The sequence below is a fragment of the Phoenix dactylifera genome, chromosome 9, assembly GCF_009389715.1.
Source record: "Phoenix dactylifera cultivar Barhee BC4 chromosome 9, palm_55x_up_171113_PBpolish2nd_filt_p, whole genome shotgun sequence".
NCBI lineage: Eukaryota > Viridiplantae > Streptophyta > Magnoliopsida > Arecales > Arecaceae > Phoenix > Phoenix dactylifera.
In genome coordinates, this window is record NC_052400.1 from 12,896,423 (window position 1) to 12,912,829 (window position 16,407).

The 16,407-nt window shown below is 42.4% G+C and overlaps 1 protein-coding gene across 1 annotated transcript; it reads right to left on the reverse strand.

Moving 5' to 3' along the window:
- Positions 1–13,582: 13,582 nt before the first annotated feature.
- On the reverse strand, positions 13,583–14,647 carry LOC120112050 (transcription factor HEC2-like). Its single transcript, XM_039130640.1, has one exon. The coding sequence runs from the start codon at positions 14,484–14,486 to the stop codon at positions 13,758–13,760; it is 729 nt and encodes a 242-aa protein (XP_038986568.1). The 5' UTR covers positions 14,487–14,647; the 3' UTR covers positions 13,583–13,757.
- Positions 14,648–16,407: the final 1,760 nt, after the last annotated feature.

Genomic DNA, 16,407 nt, shown 5'->3' on the forward strand with positions numbered 1-16,407 from the left:
GTTTCAGCTAAAGCTTCAGTTTCAAAGACTGCAGAAACCAATTTGGTTTATATATGCATATAGAGAGAGACAAAAGGAAAGCGCATCGGAAGTAGGGTGTTGCGTCCTATTTCAAACTCGGCACATGGAAGAGCTAAAAATTTCCAACTAGAGTTAGGCCATGCACCTCCTATCGGCTTTCCTTCTAACATAAGGACAATAACAGCGTTTGGCACAAATTGGAGTAGTTTCTCTCGGAAACAAGATAGAAGTCCCCTAGTTCTATCTCCTACGTATCAAGCTGAAAAACTCATGAGAGAACTTAAAAAATGAGTCACATCAAGTGTTATTTTAATGTACATGGCAGGAGAATGCTGGTTATTTAAACACGGTCACCTCTTTCATGAGAGCAATCAAATGATGGCAAAGATTTGAAGGTGCACAACCAATCAAATGAAGGTAGAAATTTAAAAGTGTATCATGTAATGCATATTGGGCTGTCTATAGCTTGCTTGTCTCCCCCCCAACATACATGTTACATGTGCTGGGCTAAAATGTCATTGAGCTTGGTAGAGCTTGGGCTTGAAAATCTCACACGACCTAAATGCGGACCAAACTCATCCCAATAATTCATGAGCTAGAGGCTAAATTAAACTCAAATATATATAGGTATGCATTCTATTCTGCAAGTTCTTTTGTATCTACGTAATAACTATAGATTATAGCATAAAAAATGAGGAATATTGGTCATTCTAGTACCTATGCTGTTCATTTAAAAAGAAAACAATCCAATAATCAAATTGGTAATGATAAGATTGGAAAGTTCTAAACCATTTTGAACTCGACTCAGCTATGGCCAAGCCATCTAGTGATAGCCAAGCTTAATACCACATCCGGCCCATTCCAACCAACCACATATGCAACTACGATCTAGGCTCCAACTTATATATGTTTAAAGGCACTACTATGTCAAGTTCCATGAATGTGAGTAGGTGGGAGTAATCGTATGTCGTATACCATATACGCTATACCACTGTACCTTGTACCGTATATCCTATATCGTATACCATATACCCTATACCATGTACCTTGTACCCTATACCCTATACCATATAAAGTATACCATATATCCTATACCGTATATCGTATACCATATACCCTATACCGTATATCGTAAATTCTATACCATATATCCTATACTATATACCGGGTACCATATACCCTATTCCGTATACCGTAAACCCTATACCGTATACCCTATTTTGTATACTGCACACAGTATAAGGTATACAGTATATGGTACGATATATGTTATATGGTCTATGGTATATGGTATATAGGTGTCCTGCGGAATGTCTCACTGGGACTTCAGTCTTTCGATGGTTGCATAATATCTTGAGGATGACAGTAAGATTCTAGGGGACAATTTAGGACCTAGGCTGGATTGCCTTATTAAATTGATAATCACAAAAATCCCACTAGTGTTTTTATTTGCTCGAATAACATGAGCCCGAGCCCGAAAACAGTTCAACCTGGATTGCTTGGCCATTGAAACAGGATGGACTGCTCAAGTTGTCCGGCTCGATGGAACTTAACATGTCCGAATTATAAGATAAATAAAGATCGATGTAAAAAAGGAGCACGTTGCTTTCAATCATCATGTAGTTAAAATGTTTCGAGTCATCAGCTGACAAAATTTCCTTTCGGTATGAGTTACTTGGGTTGATCTTGAGATAGAGCTTAGAACTTGGGTCGTTACCCATTACACTGCAACCCGGCCGAGAAAATAATGAGCACGGTGACCAGCCAAGCAGGTGTCCTGGAGATGGCGGGCATAATTGCATGCATGCAGACGGTAAGAACATGGGGCACGTGTAAATACTACTGCTAGTAGCTTGCCTTGTCATTGGTGGCAAAGTGTCATTTCGTGTAAAGTGTGATACATATGCGCTATCTCGAGTAGTCTTGCCGTCACCCATATGATAAACATGGGGCGTGTTCATCACGCCCGCGTGCTCCATGCGACACAATCGCCATCAGTGGCAACGCAAACCCATTCTCAATCATGAGAGGATAAAATATTTGCAGTCAGCTATGTAATGTCCGGGCCCACAACCTATTAGGCCCAATAAGGAATAGGCCCAGTTGAGGTTTGGGCCCAAATTCCACTGTGGACAGTGCTGTATAAGGATTGAAAAAAAAAAAAAAAAAAACGAGGGGATAAGACCGACAGGGAAGGGTGACCCGCACCCCCTGCTGGCAGCCGATGCCGGCGCGCCGGAGACAAGGGGGGGCGGCGGCCAGTCCCGAGGTATGGAGGAAAGGAGACGATGGGACCTCTCAGAGGGGGGTTTCATCCTCTAAATAATCATTTAAGCCTCTGCCGGCAACCCCAAGTGAGAGACCCCTAGAACACTGAACGAGAGAGAGAGGGTTTGCCAACCTACTTCCGTCGCCGGAGAAGATGCCCGTGGCTTCTTCCAAAAGCTAGGTAAGCCCTCTACCTTCTCTCCTCCTGATTTATTTAGGATAACAAAGAAAGAATGAAAGCAAAGAAGATGAAGGGGGAGGGGGTTACCCGTGCGCGGCCAGGGACGTCGCCAACAGCGTGAACGCTGCCGGCCTCGGCTCGGCCGCAGGTACAGGCCGCGGACCGGCTGCGAGCACGGACGAGCCCATTGGCCGCTGGAATCAGCCGCGGGCGCCGCCGGCCGTGGCGTGACCCCAAGCTCGGCCTCTCCCGAGCCCCCTCATCTTCTTCCTTGTGATGGGAAGGGGAGGAGATTAGAGTAGAAAAAGGGTTCGGGAGAGCCTTCGGGAGGGAGAAGAAGGGGAGGAGACAGTGGGTTCCGGTGGGGGGCCGAAGGGCCGGAGACTTGGGTTCGGCGAAAACAGAGAAGAAAAGAAAACGGGAAGAAAGGAAAGAAGGAAAGAAGGAAAGAAAGAAGAAAAGAGGGAGAGGGGACTCATCAGCTCGGCGTCGTGTGCGGTGGCCGCCGGCTTCGGCTGCGAGCACCGTCGACACGAGCGTCGAACGCAGGCGCGGCCGAGAGCGTCGTAGGCTCGGCCGGGGACGCCGCGGGGCCTGGCCGCGGACGCCTCCGCTCGCCGTCCTCCCCTCCACTCGCCGTCCTGCCTTCGTCGGAGAAGAGAGGAGGAGAAAGGGTGAAGAGTGGAGGGAGTGAAGAGTCGGGAAGGCTCTGGAAAAGAGAAGAAAAAAAAAAAAGAAAAAGAGGGAGAAAGAAAAAGAAAAAGAAAGAAAAAAAAAAGAAAAAAAAAGAAAAAAAAAAGAGAGAGAGAAGAGCCCCTTAACGGGTCCGGCCTAACGGGACGAATCGGGGTTCGGGTCCGAAACCCGTTAAGTTTAAAAAATTGAAATGGGTTAAGTAAACCCAATTAAACTGGACCCAATCTAGTTGGGTGAGCCCGGATGAGGGATTGAGTGGGATCTGAACCCAATTGAACCTGAACCGAGCTCAATTGAATGAAATGGGTTAAATTAAGCCCAATTGAGCTGGGTCTGAACCCCATTTAGGCAATAGCAATCCCAGCAGGCCCAATTAATTTTAAATTAGGCCCAGTAAATTGACAGAGGACCCAATTGGTTAGAAAAGGTTGGACCCAATTATAAACGAGGCCCAATCCTTCAATTAAAAACCCAATCGACCCATGTGGGCCCAATCTGGTGTTAAGTCGAACTCCAAAGGCTTCAAATTGGACTTAGGCTAAATCCTTGGATGGGATCCAAGCAAGTAAATTCATAGTGTGATGAACTAAGAAATTTTATAATAAATAAATGGGGAATAATGTAATCCCTATGATGTTGTTTAGGTGATTGAGGATTAGTCACCTGGACTTGAGCAATTTGGAAAGCGAATTGATGTAAGTAATCTGTCTTAATCCTATCGTAGATCTTGTATTACGTTTTATAAGATGAACCAGTGTTTTTATACAATTTGAATTGTATGCATGATTAGTGAAGAATGTAAGTAACATGTCCTAATCCTGTTATGGATCATGTTATGTTATTAATGTTTCCTAAGCATTTATTTTAAGTATATATGTTTCATGCATGATATGTTACAATGCATAAGTAACTTGCATGATTCCAGAAGCTATGGCTATGTATGCGACATGATGATACTGATATCATGCATGTAAGTTTGTAAAATCTTAGCTAGCCAAGAGGCACTGTAATGGCTCAAAGATGCTACTGATCGAATGCAACTGAGCTGGCCTTGCTAGTGGCCGAGAATAACTTTGCTGGCCTTGCTAGTGGCCGAGAATGACTAGCTGGCCCCGCCAGTGGCCGAATGGACTTCGCAGTAGCATCCGAGAGAATGGACCACAGCATGCCGGGGGCACGGGCTCAAAGATGCTAATGATCGAATGCAACTGAGCTGGCCTTGCTAGTGGCCGAGAATAACTTCGCTGGCCTTGCTAGTGGCCGAGAATGACTAGCTGGCCCCGCCAGTGGCCGAATGGACTTCGTAGTAGCATCCGAGAGAAAAAGGACCACGGCATGCCGGGGGGCACGGTTTCATATGCATATATTATGAAAATTTTGTGATTTGCACTACTGCTTTGTTTAAATTGCATACTTTATAAAATGATATTTGAAGCATGATCATGAGGCTCGTTTCAGAGATTGGGTATATGAGGCGGGTGCTTCCAAATCCTGCAGATGTGTTTTTGGGGAGAAGCAAAATCGGTGAGGGGTGAAGGACGCTTGCGTGAAGCCCCGGAACCGGCCAACATCTGGCAGGGGAGCCCCGTGTTTCCCCCTCATGTGGGCCCGATAGTCACGTGCCCTGCGCAGGCGGGCCGTGACATTTATGAACGTGCCTGACCAAAGCATACATTGTTTTACAACGGGTTTTGAATATATCGTTATGAAATATTGTATTTTGCTATAACCGATATCTCCTTTAAATTGCATACATATTATGCCATGAAGATGATTAGATAAATATGCATGTCAGCTTCTCAAACCCTGCATAAACATGGTTACCGTTATGTTCGATCCGGTAAGATTATGTAGGATTACTTACTGAGCCGTGTAGCTCATATCCGTTCATTTACTTTTTCTTTCAGATCCTCACCACTGATAGCTGCCAGAGACACGTTAATTTGGTATCAGGGCTTCTGGGGTAAAGCAAGTATACTTTTGTGTACATAAACTATGTAGAAGCTCTGTATTTGGGTACTGACCAGCATGTTGTACTAAGAATGCTTTCATATGAAAAGATTCGGTTGGTTTGACTACCCTATTACCCAGGTATGAGGCTGCGTGCTATTGCGGGTAGTAGTCGGCAATAGCACGGCCGTGTCACGGATCCGGATCCGGGGCGTGACATACTAGTGGTATCAGAGCAATAGGTTAACCATGAGTAAAAATTTTAAGCTTTAATAAGGAAATGGGTAGTTAAGTCTCATTTAGTGAGATTCCGCATAACCGGAAAGGAAAGAAAAGATTTTATTGGTCGTATCATCGGTCAGTCACGAAAATTGCTTGACACAAATATTTTGATAGGTGATAATGAGCAACAAAAAGAAAGAAGCTAGGGCTAATACAAAGCCATTCTAGGGGCATGATTGTGACAGGTATGGTATTAGAGCTTAAGATTTAAGACTACTAAGGATTTTGGTGTTTTGAATCAGAATGCTAACGAGCCATGCCAAAATAAGAAAAAGCTATTTTGAAGATTTCTCGACGGAGTAATTTGTATTTTGGATTATGATTAAATTAGATTTTGACCGATGTTAAGTGGAATACTAGCCATGGAATATTAAAGTACATTATGATTATTTATGTATCAGTATATAGGTGATATTGGAAGTTTAACTTGGTACTGGGTACTGTGGATGATACTTCTAGTTTGAAGTTAATTATTTTGATGGCAAGATAGAGTTTATTCATAAGTTGTTTCAGGCTTGGACAAGGAAAGGTTTTATATTCTTCGAGGATGAAATTTGTATGACAATTATGCATGAAACTATTATATAGAAAGAAAGTATATTTGAGAATGAGATTTAAGAGTTTCTCCTTGTTTACTTGGAATGTGAAATACTAGATCTTTGCAAATTATAATGCAAGATTAATATTTTGATTGGAAGTCATTTAGTAAATTCTGAAAATATTTTTCAATGTTGAAGAATATTTTAGGCTCAAATGTTCTACAATGGATAAAGTGCAGTAGTTTGTGATCCTGTGATAAATCAATTAAACAAATATTAGTTGATGTTTTGACAAAAAGAAAAAAAAAAAAAGAGAGAGAGAATGATGATGACATGGGGTCATTAGGAAATGCGAGTGGAATCAGCAATAGAATTGATACGGGAACATGCCCAATAGCACATGATGTTGCAGGAGTTTGTATTAGTGATCATGCTTGTAAGATTTGAAATAAATTATTTTATCTCTAATAGAGGGGCAATTACTAAATGCCTTCGTTTATCATTGAGAAGCAAGTTTAAATTGTTTTATGAGGAAGGTGAAAAAATTATGGATGATAATTCCACATATCATCGTCTAGTGGAAAGAGTACAATAGAAGAAGATTTTTAAATAGAGATCTTACAACAAAAGTATACATCCTTTTCTTTTAACGGGGATGTGAGATCCAGAATCACCTTCTAGCAATGCTAAAGTAGGGCAGATTATTGTTCATGCAATTTAAAGATACTTAATAAAAGATTGGGATATTGAGAAATAATTTTCAGAAGTTTACATAATTCCGAGCTTAAAATGTTCTAAGATGGCTTGAGGGCTAATCTCTTATTAGGAAAGAAGGCTTATTTTCAATAAATGAAGTTGTTTATGATCTAATCTTGTGATAGATCGGGTAATCGAGAGCAGTTGATACTTTGACAAAGAAACTTGATCTTCTTATTCAGAATTAAGATGTTGATTCTATGAATAATCTGGAGAGAGAGCTGTATAATCTTCACCCATGAGTTTTTCTATTATTGGTAACTCCCGGGAGAATCTTGGCATCTTAAATTTAGTATTAACGGATTGATGGTGCCTTGGTTGGGCTTAGACCTGAAATGTTCCCTACTCCTAGCTATGACATCTTCGATCTACCTATCTAAAAGGGGTTTGAAGTTTTGCTAGGATAAAAGTTGATCATAAAATTGTAGGCAAGGTTAAGAGAAGAAAGAAGATTATAGATTATGAAAAGTATTTGATGCTAATGCTCTCACCTATTTTTGTTAAGCCGATTACGATCTTTGTGTGGACTTAATCAAAAGCAATTAATTTCTCGGGCCAAGGATTATAGCATCTAAGGTGGGAAGATTAGTCTTCTTTTGAAAGAGATCAAAGAACTCCTACGTGTCATAGATGGAAAGGTTCAAGTTTTGAGGTGCCATGATTTTGCCAAAATCTTATCAGCAAGCATTTTAAGAGGGAGACTAATCGAGAACTAGAGGGTGACTCGATGGTTGAATACTTTTAAAGCCTGAACCTTAAGGTATAACTAATTTCGAGGACGAAATTATTTTAAGGGGGGTAGGATGTAATGTCCGGGCCCACAACCTACTAGGCCCAATAAGGAATAGGCCCAGTTGAGGTTTGGGCCCAAATTTTACTGTGGCAGTATAATTACGTGATTAGAAAAAAAAAAAAAACGAGGGGATAAGACCGACAGGGAAGGGTGACCCGCACCCCCTGCTGGCAGCCGATGCCGGCGCGCCGGAGACAAGGGGGGGCGGCGGCCAGTCCCGAGGTATGGAGGAAAGGAGACGATGGGACCTCTCAGAGGGGGGTTTCATCCTCTAAATAATCATTTAAGCCTCTGCCGGCAACCCCAAGTGAGAGACCCCCTAGAACACTGAACGAGAGAGAGAGGGTTTGCCAAACCTACTTCCGTCGCCGGAGAAGATGCCCGTGGCTTCTTCCAAAAGCTAGGTAAGCCCTCTACCTTCTCTCCTCCTGATTTATTTAGGATAACAAAGAAAGAATGAAAGCAAAGAAGATGAAGGGGGAGGGGGTTACCGTGCAGGGCCAGGGACGTCGCCAACAGCGTGAACGCTGCCGGCCTCGGCTCGGCCGCAGGTACAGGCCGCGGACCGGCTGCGAGCACGGACGAGCTCATTGGCCGCTGGAATCAGCCGCGGGCGCCGCCGGCCGTGGCGTGACCCCAAGCTCGGCCTCTCCCGAGCCCCCTCATCTTCTTCCTTGTGATGGGAAGGGGAGGAGATTAGAGTAGAAAAAGGGTTCGGGAGAGCCTTCGGGAGGGAGAAGAAGGGGAGGAGACAGTGGGTTCCGGTGGGGGGCCGAAGGGCCGGAGACTTGGGTTCGGCGAAAACAGAGAAGAAAAGAAAACGGGAAGAAAGGAAAGAAGGAAAGAAGGAAAGAAAGAAGAAAAGAGGGAGAGGGGACTCATCAGCTCGGCGTCGTGTGCGGTGGCCGCCGGCTTCGGCTGCGAGCACCGTCGACACGAGCGTCGACCGCAGGCGCGGCCGAGAGCGTCGTAGGCTCGGCCGGGGACGCCGCGGGGCCTGGCCGCGGACGCCTCCGCTCGCCGTCCTCCCCTCCGCTCGCCGTCCTGCCTTCGTCGGAGAAGAGAGGAGGAGAAAGGGTGAAGAGTGGAGGGAGTGAAGAGTCGGGAAGGCTCTGGAAAAGAGAAGAAAAAAAAAAAAGAAAAAGAGGGAGAAAGAAAAAGAAAAAGAAAGAAAAAAAAAAGAAAAAAAAGAAAAAAAAAAAGAGAGAGAGAAGAGCCCCTTAACGGGTCCGGCCTAACGGGACGAATCGGGGTTCGGGTCCGAAACCCGTTAAGCCTAAAAAATTGAAATGGGTTAAGTAAACCCAATTAAACTGGACCCAATCTAGTTGGGTGAGCCCGGATGAGGGATTGAGTGGGATCTGAACCCAATTGAACCTGAACCGAGCTCAATTGAATGAAATGGGTTAAATTAAGCCCAATTGAGCTGGGTCTGAACCCCATTTAGGCAATAGCAATCCCAGCAGGCCCAATTAATTTTAAATTAGGCCCAGTAAATTGACAGAGGACCCAATTGGTTAGAAAAGGTTGGACCCAATTATAAACGAGGCCCAATCCTTCAATTAAAAACCCAATCGACCCATGTGGGCCCAATCTGGTGTTAAGTCGAACTCCAAAGGCTTCAAATTGGACTTAGGCTAAATCCTTGGATGGGATCCAAGCAAGTAAATTCATAGTGTGATGAACTAAGAAATTTTATAATAAATAAATGGGGAATAATGTAATCCCTATGATGTTGTTTTAGGTGATTGAGGATTAGTCACCTGGACTTGAGCAATTTGGAAAGCGAATTGATGTAAGTAATCTGTCTTAATCCTATCGTAGATCTTGTATTACGTTTTATAAGATGAACCAGTGTTTTTATACAATTTGAATTGTATGCATGATTAGTGAAGAATGTAAGTAACATGTCCTAATCCTGTTATGGATCATGTTATGTTATTAATGTTTCCTAAGCATTTATTTTAAGTATATATGTTTCATGCATGATATGTTACAATGCATAAGTAACTTGCATGATTCCAGAAGCTATGGCTATGTATGCGACATGATGATACTGATATCATGCATGTAAGTTTGTAAAATCTTAGCTAGCCAAGAGGCACTGTAATGGCTCAAAGATGCTACTGATCGAATGCAACTGAGCTGGCCTTGCTAGTGGCCGAGAATAACTTCGCTGGCCTTGCTAGTGGCCGAGAATGACTAGCTGGCCCCGCCAGTGGCCGAATGGACTTCGCAGTAGCATCCGAGAGAATGGACCACAGCATGCCGGGGGCACGGGCTCAAAGATGCTACTGATCGAATGCAACTGAGCTGGCCTTGCTAGTGGCCGAGAATAACTTCGCTGGCCTTGCTAGTGGCCGAGAATGACTAGCTGGCCCCGCCAGTGGCCGAATGGACTTCGTAGTAGCATCCGAGAGAAAAAGGACCACGGCATGCCGGGGGGCACGGTTTCATATGCATATATTATGAAAATTTTGTGATTTGCACTACTGCTTTGTTTAAATTGCATACTTTATAAAATGATATTTGAAGCATGATCATGAGGCTCGTTTCAGAGATTGGGTATATGAGGCGGGTGCTTCCAAATCCTGCAGATGTGTTTTTGGGGAGAAGCAAAATCGGTGAGGGGTGAAGGACGCTTGCGTGAAGCCCCGGAACCGGCCAACATCTGGCAGGGGAGCCCCGTGTTTCCCCCTCATGTGGGCCCGATAGTCACGTGCCCTGCGCAGGCGGGCCGTGACATTTATGAACGTGCCTGACCAAAGCATACATTGTTTTACAACGGGTTTTGAATATATCGTTATGAAATGTTGTATTTTGCTATAACCGATATCTCCTTTAAATTGCATACATATTATGCCATGAAGATGATTAGATAAATATGCATGTCAGCTTCTCAAACCCTGCATAAACATGGTTACCGTTATGTTCGATCCGGTAAGATTATGTAGGATTACTTACTGAGCCGTGTAGCTCATATCCGTTCATTTACTTTTTCTTTCAGATCCTCACCACTGATAGCTGCCAGAGACACGTTAATTTGGTATCAGGGCTTCTGGGGTAAAGCAAGTATACTTTTGTGTACATAAACTATGTAGAAGCTCTGTATTTGGGTACTGACCAGCATGTTGTACTAAGAATGCTTTCATATGAAAAGATTCGGTTGGTTTGACTACCCTATTACCCAGGTATGAGGCTGCGTGCTATTGCGGGTAGTAGTCGGCAATAGCACGGCCGTGTCACGGATCCGGATCCGGGGCGTGACAAGCTAGGTTTGATATATAACCAAACAGCTGATCATCTCGTATATATCAACTCATGGTTCGTTATATCTTTAATTTTTTTATTTTATTTTAGCTCATTTTATCGAATAGGATGATAGCTTTTTTAGTTGCTGCAAAATGTCTTAAATAATTTTTTAAAATAAAATTAATAAATCATAATATATTTTTTTGAAATATTGGTTTACTTGATAACTAATTCAATCCGAGCTTGGCTGGTCCTGTTTGGTTCTGAGATCGACTAGTTTTATTCTCGTTCCAAAAATTCGAGAATCAGTTGAGATTATATTTGTTTTGAGTTGAAGCCTGCACTCAGCCAAAGTGTACCCTTATTGGACCAAATGAAGTCCTATGAATTCGTTCTGAATGCATATTTAATGAACGATATTCTTAGGAATTCTTAGTGTCTAAGATTGCTAGGCTCACGTTTTCTCGTATTGCTATCATTGACACTTTTTTTTGTAGTATCTTCTCGTTCAATTCCAAGGCCAGTGTCCACGCTACATCGCGGTGGTTGGAGCATTATGGTTAAAGATATGGTTGGCTATCTATTTTAGTATTTCTGCTTTAGAGTCATTAGTAAGGTTCCAACAAGTTGCAGTACTCTTCATGCTTACCTCGGTTGAGACATTTGCATAAGCTTCTCTTCTTTATGTTTCCATGACAAGCGATTCTGCTATGCATATCCCTATAATGGATTACATATATACAACAATTATAGAAATAATTACCAATATTTGTCTAAATAATAGAAAAACTAGCAAAGTTATTTGCTCAAGCCGCTGCTCAGTGTGCTCATAGAATATCATAAATTTTTAGCTTCTATGCAAATTTGTATATCAGAAATCTTAATTTTATTTAATAAATGGATCAGATATTAGCTACTTTTTTTTTGCATATTTATTGCTTTGTCAGGATAGAATAAACAAAGGTTGTTCTTCAAATTTTATGATATTTATATGTTCGGGCTCTCAAGGAGGGCTCTGGAGTCAAATATTGTCCATTATAAATACTATTTTGGTCCCATTTGGACTTCACTTAATTCATTTCAACGTTGAAGCAACACATAAGGTTGGCATGGGCACAAAGGAGGTGCTGCTGCTAATGCAAATTGAAGTAAACGATGAACGATGCACTTTGGGCAGCAGCACCCTGGACACTCGTCATTTGGGCTAAGCGCACTGCATGGTGAGCCTCAGCACTCAACACCCAATTTATCTCCACTAGGCTCATCATCTGGAGAGCAGCAGTTTACAGAGTGCTCGATGCCCGGGCCTGGCTCAAAATTTGATGAATGTCTGCACTCAGCATCCCAGACTGATGAGCCACCATCTAAAAACTTTTCCCAACAGGTGTGGATTGTTCTCATCTTTGATGAACTGGACTCGAACAAACATATCCGAGCAGTACCCGAACCGAACTTAATTTTTTTTTAAGTTGAATCCGAGTTATACATGGACTCGATCCGACCCGAATGACTTCTTAACCTGATTCTATTTTTTATTGGATTGGATCTGAGTTCAAAATTAGAACCTAAATAAGGATTCAGATTAGATCGGGAATACTCATGATCCGATTCGATCCGACCTATTTTCACTCCTAAATCTCATTCTAATCTCGAGATTCTAAGAAAAAATATTTCTAAAATCATTCTTCCTAATGTTCAATCCTTTCTTTAATAAAAATGTACTTTCAATATATTGGATCAATTTTTTATTTTAAATGAACAAAGAGAGTGAAACAATCAAAAGCGTAAACACGATCCCAAGAGAATCACAATCATGAATACTTTTTTTTTTTATTGCCCCTTTCAAGTGCATCCCACCCTCCCCAGCACTAGTGTATAAAAAATATTATAAAACACAAGCAAGGTGCGTGCCCTCTGGGCACAAAAGCAGCAGCAACAGTATCATCATGACATCACGGGTTCCATCTTATTATTCCCGCGAGAATCCAATTCATCGACCCCTCGGATTATCTTCACGTGGCGGGCGCGGAAACCGCCGACGTCACCTTCACCCTCGTGCTCACATCGCTGAGTCCAGCCGCACGTCAGACGTTCACGTGGAAACGCCATGCATCCTATGACGTGGAAATCTCCCCGTGAGTCTTGCACACGGGATGGTTGGTACCAGGTCAATGGTCGCTTTGCGATGGCTTTGGAAATTGGAATTGGAATTGGAGAAGGCAATTTAATGCAGTGGTCTGTTGTTGGTATGGAAGACTCACACGGTAGCATTATTAAGTAGGTGGAGGGAATAATAGAGGACGGCTCTACCTCCGCGACCAGGGTCAGATCCGCTACCCCTGGCCCTGCTCTAAGATCTCTAGTCTGCGGAAGGGATTTATAAGGCACGAGGTCGTCTCCTTTCCATTACGAGGGAGAGAGACCGAGAGGAAAACAATTGGGAGAGGCGACATAAGGGAAAAATCCAGAAGGTTAAGAACCAACAAATCAATCGGTCGGGCTTAGGATAACATAAAAAACTTGTTTCAGTAGAGAAAGATAGAGAGAGAGAGGAGGACGAGGAGGAGATGGTGGTGCTGGTGGAAAGAGAAAGTGCAATAATTAATTTTAACAGAATGTATTATATATTATAGTAACAAACACATCATTCTCAGGAAAAAAAAATTCTACAAGATTTCTAGGGAATAGGCAGTCATGCAACAAAAATGAGCGCGCACACACAGATATATATATATATATATATATATATATATATATATATATATATATAGAGAGAGAGAGAGAGAGAGAGAGAGAGAGAGAGAGAGAGAGAGATTGTTACTCTTTTTATAAGCGGCTCAAATATTAATTTGTTTCTAACAAGCTCACTAGCAGGCATTATGTATGTTGAACAAGAAGGACAAAAGGAGGCAGAGAGAGAGAGAGAGAGACTGATTTTCAGTTCAAACTTAACTCCCTTCAGCACTCTTGAAACATCAACGTTCCACATGCAATTTATCATTAACACAAATACCAGTTTTTATCCATCCATACCATTGCAAGTCGATCGGCATATGAACCCCTGATCTGGTTTCTCGCACCTCTTGTCGAAGCAGAAGTAGCTCCCACTCGAGAAACCTGTGACAGCCGGGGAAAACACCAAACTGGTGGTGCCGATCCCGAGGGTCCGCCGGTTCGCGGCTGCCGCGAGCTCCAGCGACTGGACCTGGTCCTTGAGGAATTTCATGTAGCGGATGGCCTCATCGAGCATGGAGGCAGTGTCCATCCTGGTCCCTCCAGGGACAAGCCGCTGCAGTATCCTAATCCGCTCGCTGATCCTCTCCCTCCGGTGCCTCGCCGCCACGCTTTGCGGGTCCTTGGATATCTTGACGTTGCGCCGCTTGGGCGGCTTCACGGACTCCGGGTCGATGTGGATGGGCTGCATCGCGGCTATGCGGAACATCATCTCCCTCACCGCCTCCGCGGACGCCCGCTTGCTCAACTCGGAGGGGCTGGTTCCTGCCGCCAGGGTGTTCGACGCCATAATAATGGGGTTACTGCAGGGTACAGAAGACGGCGCGCCGACGAGTAGCGACGAGGGTGGAGTGTTGTTGTTAGGCGCGTTGCAGAAAGCTGCCGGGGGACCACTCGCAAACTCGGCCAATGGTTGTGGAGGTTTCGAGAAGTCGGCCAGCTTCTCCATCTCCATCATCATGGCCATCAGGTCCATTTGGACATCTGGAGGAGAATCTATGAAGTCCAGATCCATTGGTTCCTAATGTCTCTTTCAGAAGAGAGAGAATAAGATAAATTGATAGAAGAGAGGAGTTAGAAAGATGAGGGACTGGAGGGCGGAGGGATGGGGGAAGTGAGGAGAAGAGGCCGGGGTGGACTTTGCAGTGGAAGCAGAGGCTCTTGCAGAGGAGGAGGGGGGGCCGGGGGACCTAAAGAGACGGGAAAAGGAAAAGGAAAAGAAAAAGAGAAGATTAACGCTGTCTTTCTTATCGTTCTTATGTTCCTATCTCTATATATCTCGCTAACCCAACAACAGTCCAGGCTCCAGCAGTGAGGCTTTATATAGCCATTCATCTGGTGTACCTTATTTTAAAATAATATAGAATATATATCCATGCGTACAGTAATTAAGCAAAGCAGAATGATATAGATTAGAATTTCCACTTTCTATTTTTAGAAATAATATTTTATTTCTTTTATTTATCTATCTGTTAATTTATTTACTCCTAAAATTGGTGGGCTCTTAAGTTTTTCATCCTTTGTTCATGAAATAGCTTGGATGCGGTCAATTTTGTTTTTCAGCCCGACCATCCAAAAAATTCTACAGCGTCAGCAGAAAGCCGGGAGTGGCAGCAGAGAGACCAGATCGAAAGCCGAGTAGAGAACTTGCTGCAATTGTTTGTGGGTCAACAATTAAATGGTTTAAATCAAGAAATGTTGCAATCACAAGTATATGTTTCATTCTTCGATCTCCCAGCATCAGTTGAAAAGGTTTGACACAAAAGGACGCTGGATCTCATCCTGCACTTCTCCTTCTAGCATCCTCAAGGACCGGGGATCCTTAAGGATTGAAGAGGATCCTAATCCTAGTTCATGTTTGATTAGGGGATAAATTAACTTGCAATAAATGCATGCGTTAGTTTACACCCTATCCCTCCTTGCTCCGGGATAAATTACTTTATCATATAAGATGGAGTAGTTTATTCCGGGTTGAATAAAAAATGTAGCTTTACTTAATTTTTGAAACCTCAACTTTATTCCTCGAATAAATACACCAACTCTTTAGTATTTGATTGATTAAAATAAAATAAGTGGAGTCAAACAGCCTCCGTTACATTTCACACTCCATTTATAACCTGCAAGGCTGTTAGTGATTGGACAATTGATGCCCTCGCTCAAGCCAGATTTGGAGCTATGCAACAAGTTTGGATAGAGATAACAATTTACATTTTGTAAAAATATTTTTGTTAATTAAAATTTATTGTGTATATTTATTTATATGAAAAGAAGCACAACATAGGTAAAAAGACAGACAAACAATAGCAAAAACAACCCATCAATAACAACATGCAACATCACAATTTGTAGTTCATAATTTTTTATGAATAAATTGTAAATATCATGAATAAACACAGAATAGTGGAATCATTTTTGACTAATTTATTCACCTAAAATAGTTACAAGAATTATTAATTCAACCAAGGAAAAAATGAGAATAATTTATATTTTTTGTGACTTAGAAAATATTGATACTATTCCTATGATATAAAGGGTTTACTCAGAGATACTCTTGAACATAGTATTGAAAATTTAACAGATTTTAGTAGAGGACAAGAAGCAGGTGTAATAGGTGATGAGCGTACATTTACTAATTCCATGTATGTTGAGGAACCTATATATTTATCTAATGATGACACAGCTCGGTATCGTAACTTGGTGAAAGATTGTGATCAAGAACTATATCCGGATTGTAAAAAATTAAGAAGATTTCTTTTCTTGTGCATTCATTTTATTTAAAATATTTGAATGGGTAGTCTAACAAGTCTTTCACTATGCCGCTTTAATTATTAAAGGATGCATTTCTGCAAGGTATTACTTTGCCATCATCTTCTTATGAAGCCAAGAAAGTAGTAAAAGAATTGGATCTTGGATACGAGAAGATACACAGTTATCCG

Bases quoted from the DNA above. Each gene is read 5' to 3' on its own strand.
- LOC120112050 (XM_039130640.1), bottom strand. From the start codon at position 14,486: ATGGATCTGGACTTCATAGATTCTCCTCCAGATGTCCAAATGGACCTG.